We start from the raw sequence: 26688 nt of genomic DNA, 5'->3' as shown, positions 1-26688 counted from the left end.
CTTAATTGTCTTGCTTAGCAATGGAAATTTTGGGCTTAATTGTGGTCGAAGATCAAGGACTACCTGTAAACCACCACTAACATTCTAAAACCCGAAATTGAAGCATAGAGTATTACAGCTGCGCCTTCAACAAAGTAACGGAATGCCTTTTATTCAAAACTGAATAAATTTTAGGTGAGTTGGGAAACAAGTACTAATGGCATGTCATTCAGACAGAAAAAGTACACATAGGCATATAGGAATGGAATAGGTCCTACACAGGCCAATTATATTATTTGTAGTAATTAGATGCCATGTTGTGTTCGGTGGCTGTATGGCTTGATTGGTTGACACTGTGATCATTTTACAGTTGTAAACTGCCTGCAGTCTTAGAAAGCAGGTGGTATAGAAATCTGGGTATGAAAATGTAATTTCTTGTATACTTGCCTTACGTATTGGCTTTGTTTCAGAGACGGTCAAAGAAAGTTGGTTTTGCTTGTATGATCTGTAAAACTTTCATTTGATTGCATATATCTACAAGTGGTCCTCATTTAATGACTGCTCATTCAGCAACCATTCAAACGTACAATAGCATAGCACTGAATGAGTGATAGCTGCAAGTGCTGTGGCCACTTGATCACAATTTGTGACCTGCCGTCAGCTTCCCAGAATCGAATCAAAGGAAAAGCCAATAGGAAGCCATGATCATACATGGTTCTCACTAAACAATGGCAACCGAAACTGTTGGAACTGCTATGTGTCATGGTCACATGGTTTTTCAATGCATGACATCACTTAATAGAATTTCCAGTTTCAATTAGTGTCATTAAACAAGGATTACTTGTAATAAAATTAAGCGCACAGAACAATCAGTATTAGATATAGAGGCATGGTTGAGCGATATTCTGAAGTAGAACAGTATATTAGATCTCATAAATGCAGGAAAAATATTCCATGACAATAATAATTCAGTAAAATGTATCATTACTTTTGAAAGTAAAATGCCTGAAGAGTACTTAAAATTCAAAAGTCAATCTTCATTTCATTTTTAATACGATACTTTTCCATTTGAAAAAGGATACATCATATTAGCAAAGCCTATTTACAAAATATACAATTTCTGCAGGTTAATTTTTGCCCAGTGAATAACACTTCTTCTATTGCAGTCTGAAATATATTCATACTTAGGCACTTCTCATTCATTTCAACTGCTGGGTAAAATATGACTGAAGGAATCTGGGCTTTAAGGGGAATTTGGAATATCTTTGGTTTTTTAGATTCAAGCAATTCATTGAATTTTTACTTAGCCAAATTGTATTTGTAAGTTTTAAAAATGGTGCTACACCTGGAAACTTTAATAAATCCTGCCACCCAAAAGAAAATGACTGCAAAATAAAAGGCCATTCCTACATATTTTCCTACAAAACCACCACTATAAAATGTATTCTGATGACTGTTGCTTTTTGACAGACAATAACAATTTCATTAAATTTTAGCCAAATAACTGAAATACTCACAAAGATAGGAATATTAAAAGTAGTATTTTATGTACCATGATAAATTAGCTCCATTTCAAGAAAACAAAAAAATAATATCCTAGAGTTAAATCATTCAATCTTTTACAAAATGAACAAAAAACAAGGACCCAGAAATTTCTGAAAAACACTGGTCAAGCCACCTAATCACGTGTTCAATGAAGACTTTATGCATAAAGAAATGATGCAGTCTCTTTACTCCGTTGGGATTATAGAATTCATTGTGCAATTTGTAAATTTCTTAGGATTCAGTGATGAGGAAAAGATGGGAGAAACAAATAATTCATATTAAATGATCAAAAAGGAATCAAAGCATAAATTCAGATTCAATATTTTAGATTAAAATTGACAATGCCTCAGAATTCTTCAAAAGGTGTGGTTCACCTTAGAATTTTCTTCCAGCTGTAGATTTTGTCCCCTCCCCCCCGCCCCCCATAAATATAACCGAACAAAATTAAAAGATCTAAAAATTTCAGTGTCTCTTCAGCTTCCTCTTACTAAGTTATTTAACATCCATTAGAAAAGGAATCACAGAAGTAGAGCGGATCCTGAGATGAAATGGAAAATGAAGATCCAGGTTGATCCTTATGCAAATTTTTGTTTAAGTTTATTCTGGAAAACTGCTGGTAGAATGGACAGAATTGCTAGAATCATAAGGATAAAGACTGAGTTCCAGGAAACGGCTTCACCTGCTGTAGTAAGTTGATAAAGTGTAGTTCCAGCTTTAATTGCTACAAAAGATGGTGGCGCAACACCTGGAAACAAAAGGTAAAAATGTTTTGGTTAGGAATTATAAATAGCTTCAATACAGAGAATCACACTTTTAATATTATTTATTTATTTATTTTATTTATTTAGTTATATTTATATACCGCCCTATTCCCTGAGGACTCAGGGCGGTTTACAGGGAATTAAAAATCCAAAATACAAAAATTAAGAACAAATTAAAAAGTATTAAATTAACCCTGTAGTCAGTTAAAAAACCCCAAATTAAAAATTCTTCCTCAGTCTGGGCCCGAGAGCTGAAAAAGCCAGGTCTTCAGGCCCCGGCGGAATGATCGGAGGTCGGGGGCAGTCCTCAGCTCCACCGGCAGCTGGTTCCAGAGGGCAGGCGCTCCCACTGAGAAGGCCCTATCCCTGGGTGTCACCCGCCGGCAATCTCTCACCGGCGGAACCCTGAGCAGACCCTCCCTGTGGGAGCGCACTGGGCGAAGGGCGTTTGATGCCGGCAGCAAGTGTTCCCTCAAATATCCCGGACCCAGGCCATGTAGGGCTTTATAGGTGATAACCAGCACCTTGAATTTCACCCGGAGGGCAACCGGAAGCCAATGCAGCTCGCGGAGTAGAGGTGTTACATGGGAGTATCGGGAAACCCCCATTACAACTCGCGCGGCCGCATTCTGCACCAGTTGAAGCCTCCGAGTGGTCTTCAAGGGCAGCCCCATGTAGAGAGCGTTACAGTAGTCCAAACGGGAGGTCACAAGCGCATGAGTGACTGTGCGTAGGGCGTCCCGGTCCAGATAGGGACGCAACTGGCGCACCAGGCGAACCTGTGCAAAAGCCCCCCTGGTCACGGCTCCTATGTGATCTTCAAAATTGAGCCGTGAATCCAGGAGGACGCCCAAGTTGCGAGCCCTATCAACAGGGGGTAACACCTCACCCCCCATCATTAGAGGTGGAATAACATGGTTAACCCGGGACGCCGATACGCACAGCCACTCGGTCTTGGCGGGATTGAGACGAAGCCTGTTTCTCCCCATCCAGACCCGAACCGCCTCCAGGCACCGGGACATCACGGTGAGGGCATCACTGGGTTGGTTCGGGGTGGAAAGAAAGAGTTGGGTATCATCAGCGTACTGGTGATACCCCACCCCAAAACCACGAATGATCTCGCCCAGCGGCTTCATGTAGATGTTGAACAGGAGAGGTGAGAGAACCGACCCCTGAGGAACTCCACAAATGAGAGACCTCGGGGCGGATCTCTGCCCTCCTGTCAACACCGACTGCGAGCGGCCCCGGAGGTAGGAGAACCACCGTAAAACGGTGCCTCCCACTCCCAACCCCCTGAGACGCCGCAGCAGGATACCATGGTCGATGGTATCAAAAGCCGCTGAGAGATCTAATAGGACCAGGACAGAGGAGCAACCCCTGTCCCTAGCCCTCCAGAGATCATTCACCAGCGCGACCAATGCCGTCTCCGTGCTGTATCCGGGCCTGAAGCCCGATTGGTACGGGTCCAGATAATCAGTCTCCTCCAGGAACAGAGGGAGCTGATGCGCCACCACACTCTCAACAACCTTCGCCAGAAAGCGAAGGTTGGAGACTGGACGATAGTTGTTTAAAACAGCCGGGTCCAAAGCAGGCTTCTTGAGGAGGGGTCTCACCACCGCCTCCTTCAAGGCGGCAGGGAAGACACCCTCCTTCAAAGAAGCAGTTATTACTGCATGGAACCAGCCTCGTGTTCCCTCCCGAGCCGCATAAGCTAGCCAGGAGGGGCACGGATCCAACAAACAGGTGGTGGTGCTCAGTCTCCCCATGATCCTGTCCACATCATCAGGGGAAACAGGGTCGAACTCAGTCCAGATAACATGCTCAAGACCGCCTGATTCCTCCACGTCGGACTCTGCCCAGTCAGAGTCCAAGCCGGTCCGGATCAGAGCGATTTTGTCCGCCAGATGGTGACTAAACTCCTCGGCTCGTCCCTGCAAGGGATCCTCTCTCACCTCCTGGTTAAGGAGGGAGCGAGTCACCCTAAACAGGGCGGCCGGGCGATTATCTGCGGACGCGACAAGGGCGGCAAAGTAGTTAGACTTCGCCGTCCTTATCGCCGCAAGATAAGACCTTATAAAGGTTCTTAACTGCAATCGGTCGGATTCGGACCGGCTGGATCTCCAACCGCTCTCTAGACCTCGTCTCCGACGCTTCATCTCCCGGAGCTCCACAGAGAACCATGGGGCCCAACGGGATCTGCGCCGAGTCAGAGGTCGCATGGGTACAACGCAGTCGAGTGCCCTGGTGGCAGCCGTTTCCCAGGCCTCCACCAGAGCATCGACTGGGCTGTGGGTAAGGGTGATAGGTATCGGCCCAAGCGATATTAGCAAGTGACCGTTATTTTATCTAAGCCAAAGCAGTCATAACAGAAAATGTAGGCAGCTATGTTAAATTCCTGTGTATATCCTTTTTATAGCAAGGGAATACAAGATGTTATGAAACCAGCATCCAAAAAGATTGCCTTGCATATACAAGTTAGAGCAGATACTTTGGTTTTCAAACTTGTATGCCACCTGACCCCCAATAACTCTCTTTTTTTAATTCTTTAATTGTAATTTATTGCACAGATGATTTCAATTTATTTTTATCTTGATTTCTGTACTTATTATATGTTTTGTTGTTAGCCGCCCTGAATCCTTCAGGAGATAGGGCGGGATATAAATCCCATCAATAAATAAATAAATAAATACATATTACTTCACAAAATAATGAATGAATGTAAGTAATAAGTAGAAACCCTGAAAAATTTGTATCAGTTGGCTAAATGAATTAGGTTAAGTGAGCTACAATTTCCACATCCTGGGCACAAAACAAAAAACAATAAAAAAGACAGGTCTCCATTATGTTATCTACCCACCTTATTTCACAGATTCAAAATAGATTTTTGTGGAAAATGTAAAATTTTAACACTGACTGGTCATTTGTTTATACATATGCTTGTATCTATAAACAATTCTCATAAAAAAGATCAAAATATGAAAATTATCCAAAATTTCTATAATTGGCCCAACAGATGGCACTATGCACTAATAAATCATGCATACAAAGAAGCATGTATATTTTAAAATCTTAAATATTAAAAAGAATTCTTACCAAGAAAAGTACCAATAAAAAATACTTTCAATGGCACATTTATTACAGGAGAAGTTATATTGATGAACCAATTAGGAAGGAAAGGAGTGATTCTCAAAAATATTATGTAGTTAATGAGATGTTCCCTGTGTCTTTCAACCTGTGGGACATAAGAATACTTAATTAAAATAATCTTGCTTTGAAATTCAGCAGTTTCATCTTAGCCAAGTAATAAATCCCATTACTGGAGCTCAGGAGTATTAGCCTTTGTGTAATGAAATCAATACCAGCCACATAAAAGGGAGATATTAATGACATCGGCAACATAAATTTCTAGAGAGTAAAACACAAAAAGATTAATGCCATACATACTTTGGTAGCAGGATGCAAGCTTTCACATTTCACAGAATTCCTAATTTGCCAATGAAAATGTCTTGTTTTTCCATGTTCCAGTTTGGCGTGCGACGAGACGGGTAGAAGAAGCCGGTGCACCAGCTTCCCAGCCCGATTTCGTTCTGCCCGGCAACCCTAAGGGGTCGGAAAGTTGCCCTGGAGGGGCAACGAAGGAGGGATGTTTCAGGAGTCCGGACCAGATGGCAATCGGTCCAGGCGGACTGAAGAAACCCTCTGAAAGGACGGAGGAAAGGCTGCTGGGTTCGCCCAGGCAACCCAAGTCATCACCAGCCGGAAGAAAAGGAGCCGTGGCGCTCCGTCAAACAGCTGACTGTCAACAGTGTGCTGAAACTGGGTGAGCCAGTTCTTTTTTCCTTTTCCTTCTGGAACTACAATTAAAAATGTTGACCCCCCCCCCCCGATTGGGAAGAGCTAAAAAAAGTAAAGACCCCAGAAGAACTAGAGGAGAAAGTCAAAGACGGTGAGCAACTACAAGTGGAAAGGCTTTTCAAGGAATACAAAAGATCTCTTAAAACTGAACTCAGATTGATTCAAAGAAAGACTACTTAATTTACAAGAGGTGGAAAAATCATTTTTAGCTATAATTCTAAGAGTAAATAAGGTATAAAGAACTTTAAAAGGAAAACTTTGTAACAACTTTTTGAAACCAGACATTGACTAAACAGCATATGAGGACATCTAGTGGTGAAAGATGATATTATAGTAACACCAAACAATAAAGAAAATCTCAGTGTGTGTGATCTTGAGACAACACCTGTTCTAAACGAAGCCCTTTTGTGTGAGTTTTTAAGTGAAAAGACTCTTCATAACTAGAGTTGTTGACTCTGGATATAACTAAAACAGAAATTATTTGAAGACAGCGAATATTTTACATCTGAAACTCAACTGGAGGAGTTGGATTTGGCCTAAAGAAATTGGCTTGTTTTTTCCTGGCTGGATTTTAACCTAAGACAGTTGGCTTTTTTCCTCTTTTTTTCTTGTTGCTTGCTTTATTCTGTTTTCTCTCTTTGAGATATTGAATTTAGCCTAAAGAAGTTGGCTATTACTTTAGTTTTTTCTCTATTTATTTTCAGTCCTGCCATTTTCTCCATACTGTTCTATCTTTCCCAAGAGATTAGGAATCATCTCCAAAGGTTCTTCTAAAATAAACACCAAATCATCAGCAAATGCTTGTAATTTATATGTTTCACCTTTTATTTCTAATCTTTTAACTTCTGTATCTTGTCTAATATTTCTATTTAAAACTTCCAGAGTGAAAATAACAGTGAAGATAGTAGGCATCTTTGCCTTGTGCCTTTTCTTATCTCAAAGTTCTCCGTATAGTCTCTATTCACAATCGCTTTCGCTCGTTTATTGTATATCGTTTTTATCATATTTATAAAATTCTGTCCAAAGGCCATTATTTGTAAGTGTTCAATCATAAATTGCCAGGAAACATTATCAAATGCCTTTTGGGCATCCAGAAATACTAGTGCCATTTGTTTTCCTGGATGCAATTCATAGTATTCTAATACATCCATTACCACTCTTAAATTGTTTTTAATCTGTCTCTTTGGTAAAAAAAAAACACCATTCTGATCTGAATGTATAAATTCAGTTAAATATTCAGTCTCTCTGCCATTATTTTGTGCAGTAATGGTTAAAAACCTTATAGATAAGCAACCCCCCCCCTAAATATCGGAAAAGACAGAATTACAGATAGTTAACAAGGTTAAATAACTGGGGATATAGTTAACAGCAAGATGTTCAATGATAAAAGAAGATAATTACACAAAATTATTGACTCAAATAAACTGGATTTGGAAAAATAGAAAAATTTGCAATTCTCAATATTAGGAAGAATTGCCACAGTGAAAATGAATTTACTACTGAAAATTTTATTTCTATTTCAAATAATTCCTATAAATTTGTAGATTTTTTTTTGAAGATTTGAACTCACTAATTTTGAAATTTATTTGGCAAGGAAAGAAAGCTAGAATTAAGTGGAAATTGTTACAAGATGCTAAGGAAAAAGGAGGATTTGGCCTACCAGAGTTATCAACCATCTGTATTAATGTGAATAAAAGAACGGATAATTCTTAAAAACAAAAGGTGGTTATATCTGGAGGGCATGATTTACAATTGGGGTGGCATGCTTTCTTATGATATGAGAAAAATAGAGTTCATAAATATTTCCAAAATTATTATATAAGAAATGCATTGTTAACAACATGGGAAAAAATAAAAAGTAAAATATATTTTTAAATTCCAGGGTTGTTGTCAACTATGGAAGCATTTTTGCACCCAAATTTAGTGGACTTTGAAAAAGTCTGGACATATAGAGATATAGAGAACGAAATCTGGACATATATAGAGAAGGAAATTTAAAATCTAAACAAGAAATGGAAAATCAGGGTATTAACCTAACATGGTGGACACATTTACAAATGCAAACTAGATATGATAAAGATGTTAAAATGTATGGATTTTATAAGAAACAAACTGTGTTTGATAAGACATTTTTGACTTCGGATGAAAAATTAATAAAATGTTTAATTTTTTATTAACTTTAGAAATGGAAAGTGAACAAGTCAAAGAAACAATGATAAGATGGGCAAAAAAATTTGGTTATAATATAGGATTAGAAAAATGGGAAAATTTATGGGAAAGAAACTACCGTATTTTCCGGCGTATAAGACGACCCGGCATATAAGACGACCCCCTACTTTTCCTGTTAAATTATAGGGTTTGGGCTATACTCACTGTATAAGACTACCCCTCTTCCAATGCACACCAAATAAAAATTAAAAAACATCAGATTTGATTTTAATATGGTAATTTTATCAAATGCTTATGACATGCAGGTGCTTAGAAGGAAAACTGTCACTTATAAACATAAGGCTGTTTGTCATCAAACATGTAAACATAAAACAGTGCAAGTGGATTAAACTTTTCCTAATTCACTCTAAAGCTGAAAGGAAGGATAAAGACAATAAACCCATGGGAGCTGCCATGCTGTTTGTTTTCTAAGCTGTCAACCAAACTGGAACTGATGATGATAGGAGGAAGATAACAAACAATATAGAGAGAGTAAGTGCCGGGCAAGTCCCTGGCGAGTCAGCAACGCCCATCGTAACTCCAAAACTTCCTGTCGCTGGGTTTCTCGAGTCCCTTGCCGCCGCCATGGCCGCGGCCTCTTCGCAGAAACACGACTCCCGCTCGGCTGGAGCCCTGGGCTGAATGGAAGCAGGCGATGGCGACCCGTGGTTAAGCGGCCGACGGCGAACGGGTGATGGAAGGCAAACTTGTCAGCTTCTGGGGCGGCTGCTGCAGCTGCTGCCGTTGCTCGGTCAAGGACTGGCCGTGCTAGCGCCTCCAATGCTTGGCTGTCAGGTCCCCGACGAGAGGACGGGCAGGCGGTCCCCAGAGGCGCCCCGCTGGACCGTAGGAAGGGAGAGCCTTTGCTCCCGCCGAGGCACCGCCTGACTCGCGCTGACCACAAGAATTGCTTGCTCGGAGTGCGGAACTGAGAGCAGCAGCGCAGCAGGCAAGAGAGCTCAGAGACAATAAGGCGAGGCGCCCCTTTGGCGGGAAAGGAGCAAAGCTGGGCCAATCACAGAGCAGGCGGAGCAGGGAAACAGGGAGGGAAACAGGGCAGCGGCTGCTCGAGACGACAGGCGCGGGCTAGTCCCGCTCCTCTCATCAGGGACCTGTCAGCCAGCATTGGAGGCGCTAGCACGGCCAGTCCTTGAGCGAGCAACGGCAGCAGCTGCAGTAGCCGCCCCAGAAGCTGACGAGTTTGCCTTCCATCACCCGTTCGCCGTCGGCTGCTTAACCACGGGTCGGCATCGCCTGCCTCCATTCACCCAGCGATCCCGCCGCCCAGCAGAAAAAAGATCCGAAGGGGTTTTTTTCCGGCGTATAAGGCGACTGGGCGTATAAGACGAACCCCCAACTTTTGAGAAGATTTTCAGGGGTTCAAAAGTCGTCTTATACGCCGGAAAATACGGTATAAATTCACAATATCAACTTCCTATAAAGAAAAGTTATATAAAATGTTTTATAAATGGCACTTGCTACCAGCAAGATTAGCAAAAATGTTTAAAAATATGTCAAATAGATGTTGAAAATGTAAATAGTAAGTCAGGCACATATTATCAAGTTTGGTGGACATGTGATGAAATAAAGAATTATTGGAAAAAGATACATACTTGGCTAGAAAAGATGTTAGGAGAACATGTTGATTTTAAACCTGAACTTTTTAAATTAGGTATAATGCCAGAAAAGACTAATAAACAAAGCTTATACCTGACTTTGCATGTCACAACAGTGGCAAGAATTATATTTGTGTAACACTGGAAAAATGAAGGAATACCATCAGATGAAGAAATAATTAAAAAAATACTAGAATGCGCAGAGATGGACAGATTGACTATAAGACTGGAAAAAAAGAAGAAACGGACTATTATCAAACCTGGGATTTATTTTACCATTGGCTGGAGGAAAGAAGAAACGATTAGGAATATTAGCATGTAAACTCCGACAGCATGTTGGTTGAAAAATTACTATTGCATGTATGGAAAAATGAATTTAAAAACTTATATAAAAAACAGAAATGTTTTCCCAACAACTCCTGATCTGTCATTCATTGAAAGAAATATTCTTCCAACAGTTTTGAACATAGTTAACCTTTAAACCTAAATATTAAGTCATGCCATCTGCTTGCTTGTTGATTAGAAAATCGGACTAGATGCTGAGATGAAGTAATGAAACTGTTCATATGATGGATCCTTCTTGCCTTTTCCCACCATTATTCTGTTCTGTCAGAACAATGAAAGCAAAGGGACCACAGATGCTGAATAATAGAAGGTAGGCAGAAACAGTATTAAAAAGCTAGGTAATTAGCAGGGCTGCTTCATGCCAAAAACACACGAGTATTTCAGCTCATGTGAGACACATTATCACTCCTTAATACTATAATCAGTTATAGGAATAAACTAGCTTTTATGACCAGAAATAGGAAAAAAAATGATGAGATATCCTGTTACTAATTTAATTATTCAGGATGTATGTTCCACCAGAGTGACCTTACCTGTTTTGACCATTTTACTGCTTTCTCTGTTAAATATCTATATACAACTGGTCTTCCAACTAAATATGATAGCATATAACAAAAGGAAGCTCCAAGTCCAGAGCACTGCAAATAAATAGAAAAGCTGTATCTTACATAGAGATACTCAATTTAATGTAATTAATATGCAACAATGATTTGTAACTAAATTAAATAAATTTCAAAATAATACAAAAATTTGATGTGTACATTTAAAATTGCTCCTTCTTTGGTTTAAACTGTATGAAAAGTTTAAAATGCAAGTCTGGGTTTGATTGCATGGAAAAAAGACTCTAATACACAAAAACAAAACAGATAGTAGCAGCACATTTTTTAAAACAGAAAAACCCTGAGAATGCAACACACTATATTCCTTGCATCTGAACATTTTTAAGGTGGGCACCAAGCAAGCAAGGATATAGAAAGAGAGCACCCAAAGTAACTATCATCATTATGGAGGCAAAATTCCTAACAGCTAGTTATGTTAATTCTAAATGTGATGGTGAAACTTGTAATAGTGTAGAAAAATTCAGTGAACAAGTTTCAATGAGGGAGTAATTCTCAAATAATGTGGACTTCAATTATCTGAGCTGTGCCCAGAACTAAATGTATTACTGGGATAGGCAGTTCTAAAAGTAAAAATAAATAAATAAGTTTCTAGTCTACATTTGCAAGAAAAAGTATGTGAACCCTTTGGGATTACATGGAGTTTTGCATGAATTGGCCATAAAATGCGTTCTAAACGTCATGTAAGTCACAACAATAGAAAAACACAGTCTGCTTAAAATAATACTACACAAACATTAGCGGTTGTCATGTTTTAATTGAACATAAGATGGAAACATTCACAGTGCAGGGTGGAAAAAGTATGTGAACCTTTGGACTTAATAACTGGTTGATCCTCCTTTGGCAGCAATAACCTCAACCAAACATTTCCTGTAGTTGCAGATCAGACCTGCACAACGATCTGGAGTAATTTTGGACCACTCCTCTGCACAAAACTGTTTCAGTGTAGCAATATTCTTGGGATGTCTAGTGTGAATCGCTCTCTTAAGGTCATGCCACAGCATTTCAATCGGGTTGAGGTCAGGACTCTGTTCTGTTGAAGCCATTGTTTTGTTGAATTACTTGTATGCTTTGGGTCATTGTCCTGTTGCATCACCCATCCTCTGCGGAGCTTCAGTTGGCGGACAGATGGTCGTACGTTTTCCTGCAAAATGTCCTGAAAACTCTGGAATTCATTTTCCCACGTTTTCCTGCAAAATGTCCTGAAAACTCTGGAATTCATTTTCCCATCAATGACAACAATCCGTCCAGGCCCTGAGGCAGCAAAGCAGCCCCAAACCATGATGCTCCCTCCGCCATGTTTTACAGTGGGGATGAGGTTTTGATGTTGGTGTGCTGTGCCTTTTTTTCTCCACACATAGTGTTGCGTGTTTTTCCCAAACAACTCAATTTTGGTTTCACCGGTCCACAGTATATTTTGCCAGTAGTGCTGTGGAACATCCAGGTGCTCTTTTGCAAACATGCTGCAATATTTTTTTTGGACAGCAATGGCTTCCTCCGTGGTGTCCTCCCATGTACTCCATTCTTGTTTAATGTTTTCCTTATTGTAGATGTGTCAACAAAAATGTTAGCATGTGCCAGAGATTTCTGTAGGGTCTTTAGCTAACACTCTAGGATTCTTCTTTACCTCATTAAGCATTATGCACTGTGCTCTTGCAGTCATTTTTACAGGACGACCACGCCTAGGGAGAGTAGCAACAGTGCTAAACTTTCTCCATTTGTAGACTGCCTTACCGTGGACACATGAACATCAAGGCTTTTGGAGATACTTTGGTAACCCTTTCCAGCTTCATGCAAGTTAACAATTCTTGATCGTAGGTCTTCTGAGAGCTCCTTTCTGCGAGGCATGGTTCACATCAGACAGTGTTTCTTGAGACCAGTAAACCCAAAACAGGTGTGTGTTTTTAAAGGGCAGGACGGCTGTCAGCAACACATCCAATATCATCACACTGGAGTCAAGGTTGGCTCACTCCTAGCTCCAATTAGCTCTTGGAGAAGTCATTAGGCTAGGGGTTCACATACTTTTTTCACCCTGCACTGTGAATGTTTCCATCTTATGTTCAATTAAAACATGACAACAGCTAATGTTTGTGTAGTATTATTTTAAGCAGACTGTGTTTTCTATTGTTGTGACTTACATGACGTTTAGAGCGCATTTTATGGCCAATTCATACAAAACTCCACGTAATCCCAAAGGGTTCACATACTTTTTCTTGCAACTGTAGCTAAAACATTCAATTTTTTAAGTAGCTTTGCAAGAAGCACATTATAGTAACCTAATCTTTATCTTACCAAACTATCAGTAACCAGAGAAGATATTTTTCTTAGGAAGTCTTTTTAGCTAAGGGTGCTTTATAAATGTATGATGTTGAAAGATGTGAATTTCTACTCAATCCAAACAGTTTGATCTAAAATTCTTTGACAGAGCTTGCTACACTATCGCAATTTATATTTCTGTAACGTTCGGGCTCAATTAATGCAATCATTATACTGCTGTATGTTTTCCAACAGTTTAGGAAAGGAGCATATGGTACAGTATATTTACCAATTTTGTGGTAGCTATATTCTTTGCTCATTTGCTAGAGAATTCAAGCCTCTTTTAAACTGTAGGACAAAGCCCTGTATTTGTGAGTATATTCATGTTATAAACCTTAGCAGGTCTTATTATTCATATCATATTTGTGGCAGGTTTTCGACAATGATGATGATTAGTCAGGCATTTTTACCAATAACTATATATTTTTGAAGCCTTCCTGAAAAAATGATATGGAAAATGACTTTTCAAAGTTTTTAAGAGATATTTTAAAAGAACCAGATGTTGGTTGTGTTCAATATTATTTGCAATAGTTATTTCTATGTTATTACCGAGTTAACATTTTGAATTGCATTTCTTTTACTTTAAATAGATTTGAATTCCCTAGGAAGCATTTAAAAAGTACAAAAAGGACAAATATATTCCCATGCCATTCATTAGGTAAGAATAGACTTGATATTTTGCACTATTCACATACTCGGCTTTTCACAATAGCTTAAGTATTTTTTAAAAAAAGAAAGCACATACTACCTTTGCAATAAATACTTACCAGACAAACAAGAAATAGAGCTAATGGAAAAGGATAAAGAAATCCTGAAAGTATACTCAAAAATATAGATCCAGGAATAGCAAATGTTTGCAGGCTAGATGGTGAGTCTAGTTAAGAACAAATTTCGATAAATTAATGAACAAATGAGACCTTCTGTAGTCTTACAGTATAATCCTATAGATTACTGAAGGGTAGACATGTTTTCAACTATAAAAAATTAAAATGCAAGACAAAGTTTTTAAAAAGTATTTCCTGAATAAGCAGTAATAAATTTTCATTTAATATTCTGTATGACAGATGCAACAGTCTGAATCACAATCTAAAATCCAAGTAGAGATTGCAGTTGAATTCATATACATTTTTAAAATAAAGATTCATCTGTCAAAAAACTGCATCTCTTATCAACTCATAATAGACCTGTTCACTTAATGACCACATGATCTGCTTTACAATCACACTTGCTTTACGATCATCGTAAAAAAGGTCATAAAATTTAACTGGGTCAGGTGGTGTCTCAATTTATGACCGCAATTCTGTGTTCCATTGACGTCATAAGTCAAGGACAACCTATAAAGGACAAATACTTATTAGTAGTATCTGTAAGGCTTAAGGTATTTCTTTCATCCATTAAAGTCAGTGTGAAATTCTTGATGTTCACTGAGCTGGAAGGTATTTCATTACCCAACTAGGTAACATCATTAGTTTGATTGAATGAGGGGTTTGCTGCCTTGGTGTTTTCTTGCCAGTTTTGATGGGAGATATGATTTCCTCCTTAGAATATTGTTTTCTGCTTGATGTTGATCCCTGCTTATCTGAATGTTGGCTGCTGAAGGGGATCTGTTTTTTTGTTTCTTTCCTGGGTTTTTTACGGTCATTGTTTTTGTCTGGTATGTTAATATGGTTTGTCTCTATGCATCTATTTCACTTTCATCTTAGAGGTGAAACCATAGCATTACAAGGATTATTAATATATTATTAATATATCATATCACATTCCACAGCAACTTGTATATATTTTTAGAAAGGATACAAGACATAGGTAGCAAAATAGGCCACTAATACTTGAACATAGAACGTCTCCTTGTACTTAGAGAGTACTTTTCCTAAGGCTTTAGCATCATCCATATCTCTAGGAACTTTTATACATTCTCTCTCTTCTCTGCAGGGGAAAAACAGAAAATGTTATTAATAGATATAGTGAACTCTTGCCTCCAGTCAACAAAAAGTGTACTACATATAAACTACCATGATATTATAATTCCCAGTTTTTAATGAAAGCTTTGATCCCATTGTACCAATTTTGCATCACTCAATTCATGTAACTAATTCAACAATCCAACATCAAATCTTGCTAGTCTTCTTGTATAGTCACTGCAATGTTTACTTCAGAAATCATTAGATTGTTTTAGATGAACAAAGTATTCCAACTTAATTTTCTGGCAATTATTAGTCAATTTCAAAATCATCATTCTAAACAAGGTTCCAGAACAGATTTCACCACAAAAGTCTCAAATTCAATTATTTTCATCACTGCATAGCAGACAAAGAATTGAAAATTTATGTCTATCCTATTAGATCTGATGGGATTAGCAAATGCTCTGAGAGAGAACTTGGTCTCATGCCATATGGGGCTTTAAAGATAATAATCAGTACCTTGAATTGCACCCAGAAGGAAACTGCGAGCCAGGACAGCTCACTCTACAGGGATGTCACGTGGGCAAACCTAGGAGCATCCAACACTGGTCATGCTACTGCATTCTGGACCAGTTATAGCTTCTGGGGGATCTTCAAAGGCATGGACAACACTTTGCAGTCATCCAGATGGAAAGTGACCAAGGCATCATTATGAGCAGCATCTTCCCAGTCCAAGAAACGGTGCAATTGGCCCCCAAGGCAAATCTGTGTAAAGGTCATCCTATCTATTGAGTAGGGGCCATGAGCCCAGGAGGAACCTCAAAGTACGCATCAGTTCAGTCTGGGGAAGAGCAACCCTGCCCAGAGTCAAAGCTGACATATCAACAGACCCTGGGACTCAAAACCCAAAGCCACTCAGTCTTGACAGGATTGAGTCAAAACTGTTCCTCTCTATCCAGACCCCCAAACCTCCAGATGTTTAGTCAGCAGTGCAATCTGCATAGCTCAGGGTAGAGAGGTGTAACTGTGAACATCAGAATAATGCTAATACTGCACCCTGTGCTATCAAATGACCTTGCCCAATAGTTTCATGTAGATATTAAACAGAAGATGCAAGAGACTCAAGTTCTCAGGCACCCCCACATTACAGGGGCATAGGGTTCAACCTCTCCCTCCCCACCAACACCCACCGGAACTGGCTATGGAGAAAGGAGAAGCACAACTGCAATGCAGTGCCTTCTACTCCCAATGCCCATAGCCAGTACAGAAGGATATCACAACTGATAGATTTGAAAGCCACTGAGAGATCTAGGCAGTGGCGTAGCGTGGGTTGTCAGCACCCGGGGCAAGGCAAGTAATTTGCGCCCCCTAACCCGTGCACCGCACCGCACTCCTGGCACCCCCCCTCCACAGTGGGCGGCGACCCGGCGGCTCGGATCGGATTCGCACAGCCAGCACTGCAGTGAGAGTGAGTGAGCCAGGCAGGGGCAGAGAGCTGCGAGTGCGAGCGCCCCCCCTCGATGTTGCGCCTGGTGTGGCTGGCCCCCCTGCACCCCCCACGCTACGCCACTGGATCTAGGAGAGCCAGAATTTTACACCACCCCTCTTCCTGGGCCCCTCAAAAGTCATCTGCAAATTGTGTGTTCAACCCAAGGATAGTTTCTTAATCAGATTACCTTTGTGCTATTTGAACTTTGAACCACTTTACTTACAAACTGGACAACCTTTTTAATCTAAATTAGCAAGGATGCAGGTAATCAATATTTATTTATTTTATTTATTTATTTTTATTACATTTATATCCCGCCCTTCTCCGAAGACTCAGGGCGGCTTACAAGCTTAGCAGTAGCCTTCATTCTATGTATATGTCTGCTTGTTAGGGCTTTCACACACACCCCAAGTGGCATTATTACAAAGTCAGCTTATTGCCCCCAACAATCTGGGTCCTCATTTTACCTACCTTGGAAGGATGGAAGGCTGAGTCAACCTTGAGCCTGGTGGGATGCGAACCTGCACTAATTGCAGGCAGCTGGTGTTACTTAAGGAGGCATTAGCCCACTGCTCCACCAAGGTATAAACCTACCTCACAATAATTTTTATAGTTAACATACATATTTTACCATTTGAAAGTATTATCTGCAAATAATTACAGTATAATAATTTGCTAACAAGAGAAAACTAAATATAATTTGTTGGGATTTTTTGAAATTAATAATACGTTATGCTTTTCCAGGGGATACTTGGAACCTTTTAATACCTCACAAGACCTTACATAACTTCTCTAAGTATGTATAATTACAGATGTTAGAAATAGAACGAATTCTTTGTGGTATACTTACTCACTAAGTTGGGGAAAGTTTTTATATACCATCAACATAACAGAAGCAGCTGTTAAGAAGATGGACACTAAGATGAGGAGTGACATTCGTGCAGATCCACCTTCTTTATGTGCTTTTCCTGAAATGCAATGAAAGTGAATTAATTTATTTTTTATTTATTTTATTTGTATCCTGCCTTTATTATTTTTGCAAATAACTTAAGGTGATGAAGATGCCCAACACCAATTCCTCCTATTTTCCTCACAACCCTGTGAGGTGGGTTGGGCTAAGAGAGTGTCAGCCCAACCCACCTCACCCAAAGTCACCCAGCTGGCTTTCATGGCTAAGGTTGGACTTGAACTCATGGTTTCCCGCATTCTAGCCTGATGCCTTAGCCACTAGAATCTATTCTAGACCATAAATTTACTTGAGGAATTGCAGTGAGAAGGGACACTGAGAATATACACAGATTTCTCTAGGATTATAATCCAAGTTACATTTGGAAATATATATGAAATCAAACTGAGGAGACAAAATGCAACATCAAGTTTTATTAAACGTAATTTAATGAATGTAAAATTATGTATGTAATGTAAAGAGACAAAAGGGAGCTGAAATCCAAGCTGAATTTTCGCCCCCGCAAGTGAAGAGGCAGCACAATAAGGTAAGGAGTCCAGGCGCCTCACAGGGTGTGGGGGAGCCCTTTGAAGACTTGGTGCAGGCTGCTTAGGAGGGTCTTTCTGCTCAAGGGCTGAAAATCCTGCTTGATTTTGGCAAGGAAGCTTTTTAGACTCTGAGTGGAGAGACAGTGGGGTAAGGAGCACAGGATGCCGGGGGGGGGTGCTACAAGGCCCAGTGCAGGCCACATGCAAGTGTCTCTTTGCTCAGAGGTTGAAAATCCTGATTAGATTTTGGGAGGGAGAATGTTCAAGTCCTAAGCAAAGAGGAACTTGTATAGCCAGGCCTTCCACAGTCTCCTCCACCCAAGTAAGGCACCCTGTGCTGCTTACCTGGAACTCTGTCCACTTTAACAGGCCCTGAGATCACTTAAAAACTGGAACCAAGAGTGCCAGGACTGCAGTAGTTGAGCAAACCAATCATGTGACATCTCACTTAACAATCCCACTTCTGCTTCTACTCCCATTTGTGGTCATAAGTCAGCAATTACATATTATATGCAGTGGGCAGTTATTGTTCTATAAAATCCTTAATTCTAATGCTAAAAAGACAAAGATTTTGGAATCGGGAGAACAAAAGTTGGGGAGCATAAAATAAAACAAATCCCTTATTACTGATATCTGGGCACTCTTTTTATGGACTCAAGTAGTTGGTGCTCTTATTATCACTCAAAAAAATTTCAATGATCATTAATCAAAATAATGTATTAGATATGTAACAGTACCCCCTTACAGAGCCACTTACCAAATTGCAATTTCAATAAATGAACTGAGTTACCAAGAAGGGCCAATTCCCTGAAATACCATATGTGTTTCTGGCCATACTATATTAAAATCACATAACTATTTCCATATTATTTATTGCCCTATTTCCACTTCTGCCTATATAGAAAATTTTTGAAGCCACTCTTAAAGGAAAAATTACCCTGTCCCAATTCAAATAAAATTGAATATTTGATTAATTTAAACAAGGAAAGTTAGTTAAGGAAGCTGGCAAGTTTTGCTTGAGAGGCTGTTAGAAAATGATTTTCGTGAAAGTTCTTTTTATTTTTTTTATAATCCCTATTCTATAATGCTCCGAATGTTTTACTTATGTCTATATATTTTAATGTATTTTTTGGGTGGAAACATGGAAGAGGCCTTCATCCTGCAGTGGATACAAAATGGCTAATATAATAATGTATTTTAGAGGGCCAGTTTGGTGCAGTTGTTAAGCATCAGACTAGAAATTAGGAGACTTGACTTCTACCGTAATCCTGCCTTAATCATAAAGCCAATTGGATGAGCTTAGATTCTCATCCCCTCTCAGCCTAGGAAGAAGGCAATCTTGTCTTCACTTCCAAAAATCTTGTTAAGAAAATTGCAGAGACTAATCTAGACCGTCAGCATGAATCAGTCAACACTGTCTCAAAGGCACACACGCACACACACAAAGCATTTTAATTAAGATTGGTTATTATTTTATTTGACTTCTGCATTTTTGTTAATTCCTATATTGTTGACTCGCAGTTAAACCAAAAATAGATTGAACTGAATTGAATTATAAAAGTTAGTGTGTCTGGTTTTACACAGGCTGCATGAGGCCAGCCAGTACGGGTGGGTAATTCATGATTTTTTAGTATGATATGTCAACCCAGCCAGTTGTGTTTAGTAATGCTTTAAAAACCTTCATAATTAAGAAAACCAAGCATCTTATGTTAGCACTTCCTTTCTCTATAATGATCATATTTAACATATATGACAGCAATCACATAAAATAAACACTTCACTTACTGTACTATTCCAATACCATCAATATTAAAACAAAACTTGAGTTTAAAACTGCTATGCAAATTCTGTATTTTAAAAAGTTAAAAGTTTTATTACATTTTTTCCTTGCCCAAATATCTGTAATATTGATAATATATGTACTTTTATAGCACAAGTTTTAAAGTGCTAAGTACCACAGAACGTAGTATACTATTCCGGATGTTGATGGGTTAATGATTTATAAAGTTTAACTCCAATTATCCTTACATAACGAACATAGATTGCTTAACACTCTGCCTCAGCCTCAGGCTCCTCTTGTTACTTTTGGCTTCCTAGATGAAATAAGTTGTTCCCTTGACAATTTGCTGGAGTTCCTTCTAGTGAAGCCTTTCTTGGAATCCTCTATTTCCTCCTTAAAGCTTATTACTACTTCACAGATCTCATCAGCCACCATCTTTGGTCACTTTAGAAGTTTAGAAGGTTGTCTGTCCAGCTCTCAGATCTTTCAACTATCAGTTATAATTTTCCTCCAACTAACAAAAGCCTATCCAAAATGATTTATCCATTCAGTTTTTAAATTTTTTTACACAGCAACAAAATCCAGTTTTTGTCCTGTAGTATCATTTCACTGGGTTGCAGATTATAACCATTATAAAACATACAAAAATAAAATATATCATTTCTTCACATATACATACATAGGTACTCAACACTATTCCATATTATGGTAAAAATTGGATGCAATACAAAAGAGAGAGAATAATAAACAAAAGAATTTAAAGGTAGAAAATTAGAAAAAAGAAATGTAACCAGATTTGTGTAGTACTAAAGATTGCAAGCCACTTCATTCAACAACTAGAGTGGTATATAAACCTGTAAAATAAATTGTTTATACTAACATTATTATGGTTGGCTGCACAGTTAGCCAGATATTTAGACATTTAGACTGGATTTCGTATTTTTGTCCAGCTATCAAATACTTTCCAAGGACCTGGGATAGGAAGTTGCTTAATATTATTAAAGGTATCATTGCAGGACACAAGCTGTTCCAAGTAAAGCTGCCTTTTGCAAATATATTATTATTAAAGTTATGTTCTGCCCAACTTCCAACAATTCTGGGCAGTTAACAAATGATGAAAACCTGACAATAAAAACAGAAATAATCAGAAAAGTGTAGAGGTGACAGAATAATAAACTGGGTGGCTACAAAAGAAAACAATCTGTTAAAAAGAGGCTTAAGTCATCCCTACAAGAGGCCTGATAAAAATCAATGACTACACAGTATCTCTTTATATTTATACAGTTAGTCCTTGACTTATGACCACAATGAAGACTGCCTATTACAGTCGTAGTTTGTGACAATTGTAAAACAGATCATTGTGTGACTGACCTGTTTTTACTACTTTTTTGCAATTATTGAGTCACCATGGTGATTAAATGAATCCATGATCACAAAGGAAGCCTATTGTTCACTGTGACATTTTTTTTGCCAAAAACCAGTCATGTGACTATAGGATGCTAGATAAAGGTAAAGGTTCCCCCGCACATGTGTGCTAGTCGTTTCCGACTCTAGGGGCCGGTGCTCATCTCCATTTCAAAGCCGAAGAGCCAGCGCTTGTCCGAGGACACCTCCGTGGTCATGTGGCCGGCATGACTGGACACTAAAGGCGCACGGAACGCTGTTACCTTCCCACCGTAGTGGTCCCTATTTTTCTACTTGCATTTTTACGTGCTTTCAAACTGCTAGGTTGGCAGAAACTGGGACGAGTAACAGGCGCTCACTCTGTTACGCGGCACTCGGGATTTGACCCGCCAAAGTGCCAACCTTCTGATCGACAGGCTCAGCGTCCTAACCCACTGAGCCACCGCATCCCTTTTTAGGATGCTACAAGCAGTCATAAATGCAGGTCAGTTGCCGACTGCCAGAAATGCAGTCACATAACCATGGGTTGGGGGGGGATGTCTGATGGAACCAGGTCAAAAGTACCTTGGAGGGAGATTTCCTTTGAACAGTTGCTAAGCTACTGGTTATAAGTCAAGGACTACCTGTATTTGCAAACCATCACATCTTCTACCATAGCAATACATCTCTTTTTCAGGATCTCTGTTCTCCATTCAGCTATGACTTTTTAAATCTTTTCCGTCATTTTGATCTATTCACTTTTCTTAAATCTGTTTTGTAATTTGGTCCTCAATCATTCTCCCCCACATGACCAAATCACAATGTACTTGTTCCTTTACTCTTCACTCATTTTTGTATTCAGTTGTCATCCATTCATTCTTGACCTACAAACATTTGTGAACGTTTTTGAACTTTCAATATTTCTGCATAAATATGACCTAAAACATGATCTGATCTCCATCCAAGTCCTAAAACTAAATAAGAGCAACCTAATCAACCAAATTAGTTCAAAATTATACTGGTTTATGTATTTATTGAGGAAAAAGGAATTATATTTTAGGTCATATTTATGTAGATATATTGAAAATTCAAAGGTGTTCACAAACTGTTAAGCACCACTGTGCATCTATCTTTGTTTCGTCATGCACACTTCTTAAATAATCCATTTTCATTGCATTCAACTTGCTTTTATGTTTTTCTGACATCCCCAGTGTGGGCAGAAACATGCTCTTATATAAAGCCTAGATTAGACAAAGTTACTAGCTTTAATTACAACTAAACCATTTTCAACATTCCTAAGGGCATAACTGATCAGCTTGAGCACATATTGCCAGTGCGCCCCAAGCACAGGAAAAGCCCAAGTTTTACCCCTAGCAAACTTATATTGAAAACCAGGGTATCTATCTCATCTAAGCCTACTTTGCAATCTACCTACACAGGGATGTTTTTCCCCCTCTACTGAATACTTAGTTCTTGCAGTTCTCTCTCACATGTATATACAGTATATATTAACTCCTACAGTGTGGCTGTAATATTATTTATCCTTTTTATTATCTTCTTTACTTCCTTTTATTGGTATTATTCCCTCTGTTGATTTGCAAGTACACTGAGTACTTCTGTTACAAAGACAAATCACATTTCATCAAATTAAGTATTCAATTCAATCTATTCTCTGTATATCCCCAACTAGGAGGTATATGCAGTGTATTGGCACACAAAAAGCATACATTTTAAAAGATAAACGTGAATAACTATATAACATAAGTTGGAACAAATGTTTTGTATGGCTTAAAAGAAGGCTCAATTTAGGAGACGAGTGATGAGATCACCCATTCAATTGATTTGTGTAATTTATTAGGCCTACAAGGTTGATAAGATATGACCAATGGTAGTTTTGTTTTTTGTTTTTCTTTTTCTAATGATAAGGATATTCTATGTATTGGAAAGTTTAGCTGGGATGATATATTTTTTTGTTAATAGAAGAGTAGATATAACTCTCGGTCTGTTTTATTTGTTTTTCACGATTTGTACTATGTGATTATATGGTTTGTGTCTTTAAACCCCTTGTCCCTTTCCCTATGTATTATTCTGTTGTCAATTTTACTGTAAATAATTAATAAAGATTATTTTTTTAAAAAAAGCATATATAATCACATGGCTTCACCTGAGATCATGGTTTTGCCATCTGGTCTGAGAATCTGGTGGAGAGCCTGCTAAGTGGTTAGACTTTTAGGAAAATCAGTGGTACTTTCCCGCCGATTATGTTTTTAATACTTTTATCTGTAATGGCTTTGTGGCTATTTTTGATTTGTATTGTTTTCTGTTTTTTATCTTTGTAAACTGCTCAGAGACATGATAGTGAAACGGGCAACTATATAAATTTAATAAATAAAAAACATTACTAGATACAATATCCATATGCTTTAACACTAGACAGAATGAATTGTTTATACATTAATAAAACATAATTATACATTAATATTCAATAAATGAAGAAAGTGTGTTCCTATTTCTACCTTTAGAAATTTTAAAAAATATGGTAATGCTTCCTCCCCTGTATGCCTAAGAAAGGCAGAATAAATTATCTCTAGCAAAGTTTATACATGTTTTTTAAATTACACACTATAAAGACATAAATACCAGGGTCGCTGAGAAAGGAGTCAAAAAATACTGAAAATACATCATACCTGGACATCTTTTTCTGATGCAAGTATATAACATATGGCCATATTTATGCATAGCAAGACTTTAGATTTCAAAAGCTGTTCTTTCTAAAAGTTTCAATGATTGTTGATGGTGTCAGAGGCAACAATAAGGCTGATACAACATGTTCAGCATAATTAGGTAAAAGGTAAAGGTTCCCCCGCACTTGCGTGCTAGTCGTTTCCGACTCTAGGGGCCGGTGCTCATCTCCGTTTCAAAGCCGAAGAGCCAGTGTTTGTCCGAGGACGTCTCCGTGGTCATGTGGCCGGCATGACTAGACGCCAAAGGCGCACGGAACGCTGTTACCTTCCCACCGTAGCGGTCCCTATTTATCTACTTGCATTTTTACGTGCTTTCGAACTGCTAGGTTGGCAGAAGCTGGGACGAGTAACAGGCGCTCACTCTGTTACGCGGCACTCGGGATTTGACCCGCCAAACTGCCGACCTTCTGATCGACAAGCTCAGCGTCCTAACCCACTGAGCCACCGCGTCCCTTTCAGCATAATTAGATAAGACTAAATGGCTGAATTCAAGGATTCATAGAACACACTAAGCAAAATAAACAATGTTATGATTTTACACAGTATGGAAACTCACGCCTGAGCACTTCTGATGTCATATGATTATCATTACTTCAAAGCAAGTTACGCAGAAGAATTGACTGAAACTGGCAAATCTTTTGTTCTCCATATGCAAGTGCAACTACATTATGACATGTTCCATTTGAATGGTAAAATATAGCTGATAGTTAAAAGTGAAGAATGCTCTCCTTTGCTCCTTAACTACATTGCTTTAGGCATCTCACATTCTGGAGACTCTATAACAGGGGTCTTCAAACTTGGCCCTTTTATGACTTGTGGACTTCAACTCCCAGAATTCCTCAGCCAGCTTTGCTGGCTGAGGAATTCTGGGAGTTGAAGTCCACAAGTCATAAAAGGGCCAAGTTTGAAGACCCCTGCTCTATAACAAGTGGTAGGAAACCTTCATTCATCTAATACACTTTATACACTAAAATATGATTGGCTAGGGCAGTTTACAATTAAGTATGCAGCAATTAACTTAACTTCAGTAGAACAAAATTAGCATGTTGCAGTGCAATAAACCACAGATTAATTAATTCCACAAACAAAGCCATGACGATGTTTACAAAGTCTGCGTAGGTTCATCCCATTAGATTTAGCCAACTGTTACTGCAATTACTCGAGTTAATTGCCCAACATCACCGACAGACATTTATGATGAGGGAACCTGGATTAAACCATGGGAATTTTTTTTTTCTCATGCCGCATCATGATTCCCAGTCTGTATAATCTCGCAAGGATGGTTACGGTTCCCGATTGGGCTCAGAGCCAGAACACGTTTTCAACTGCCGAGGTCAAATTGAAAACGTGTGAAACGCAGGCACACGGTATGACCTTGCATCACCGTGATGCAGCGCCCCCCGCCCCCAAATAAAACAAGCCAGGACAAACGTAAAGCCTCGCCGTTCTCCTCGAAGCCCTGTGGATTGCTGCCTGGGAAGACCTGTTGTCATGTAAGTCACCTTTCTCTCCTCCTCATCCTACAATGCAAATCTATCACAGCCGGCTAGGACAGCCCAGCGGGTCCAACAAAGCCTGCTTCATTCCAGAAAGACTCCACGTTCCTCCTCCTTACCTGCAATCAACCGCTGATGCCGTTCCGAGGCAGCCTCTGCCTCCTGTAGCCTCTCCGCCTCCATCGTCTGCCCCGAGGCTGCCTGCTTCGAGCCCCGTTGAGCCATGCTCTCTCCTCGGCAACGGATCCAACCAACCGCCGTCGCCGGCCGGCAACAAACAGGCCCGGATCTGCCTTCTCCCGCGCCAAAAACCGCGAGAGGAGGCGGGATCGGGGACGGCTCTTTCCTCCACGCCACCACCTCGCCTGATGTATTTGGCGCAGGCGCAGAGTGGCCTTCGCCGCGGAGCTGATGTTGCTTTTCTCGCCGTTTGGGTTGTGTTCCTCGGGTTGGGTTGGAGGGAGAGGCGCGCGTGGTGTTTCGCAAACTTGACCTTCTTCTGCGAAAGGCGTAACCGAAGTACTTGCGATAACGCAAGAATGTACAGACGTGCGTGTAATGGTGCTCTGAACCAAGGAGTGTTAAATTAGTCACGTATTCCCAACTTTTTAAATAAACGAAAAGCTGCGGTCTCTGGGGATGTGGTGATCAACAACTGACAGTATTTGTTTAAAACAGCGTTTCCCAACCTTAGGAACTTGAAGATGCGTGGACTTCAATTCCCAGAATTCCCCAGCCAGCTATGCTGGCTGGGGAATTCTGGGAGTTGAAGTCCACGCATCTTCAAGTTCCTAAGGTTGGGAAACGCTGGTTTAAAAGCATTGCGATGTTGGCTGAATTATTTTTCTTTCTCTTCACCAAGTATGGCTATAGTACAAACTTTCCTCCAGCATATTTAAAACAGAACAGACGGCTATTTAGTATAGCTACACGCATCCGGAGCTGCCATCATGATATTTTCTTATGTTGAGAAATTAAAATAGGTTTAAAATACCCAAGCAATAATTATGTAGCGTGACTTCATTTCAGATCCACTTTATTTATGTAGCTACCTATTTCTCATGATTCTGGGCAGCTTATTATAGAATTGACCAAATTTGCCTAATGCAAAACAAAAACAGCAGTTATGGGAAAAAAACATTAACATAACTAGGAGATA

General features: G+C 39.4%; 1 protein-coding gene across 1 annotated transcript; it reads right to left on the bottom strand.

Annotated features, from left to right (window-relative positions):
• Positions 1–1505: 1505 nt before the first annotated feature.
• TMEM41B (transmembrane protein 41B) lies at positions 1506–25915 on the bottom strand. Its single transcript, XM_083349449.1, has 7 exons — positions 25649–25915; positions 17483–17600; positions 15040–15168; positions 14010–14103; positions 10843–10947; positions 5379–5517; positions 1506–2269 (listed from the first exon to the last, which is right to left on the bottom strand). The coding sequence occupies exons 1-7, from the start codon at positions 25752–25754 to the stop codon at positions 2100–2102; spliced, it is 861 nt and encodes a 286-aa protein (XP_083205575.1). The 5' UTR covers positions 25755–25915; the 3' UTR covers positions 1506–2099.
• Between the last annotated feature and the right edge of the window lie 773 nt (positions 25916–26688).

The sequence above is a fragment of the Vipera ursinii genome (assembly GCF_947247035.1).
Source record: "Vipera ursinii genome assembly, chromosome: 1".
Lineage (NCBI taxonomy): Eukaryota > Metazoa > Chordata > Lepidosauria > Squamata > Viperidae > Vipera > Vipera ursinii.
The sequence above is the reverse complement of the archived record's forward strand: the minus strand, read 5'-3'. Positions and strand labels throughout refer to the sequence as shown.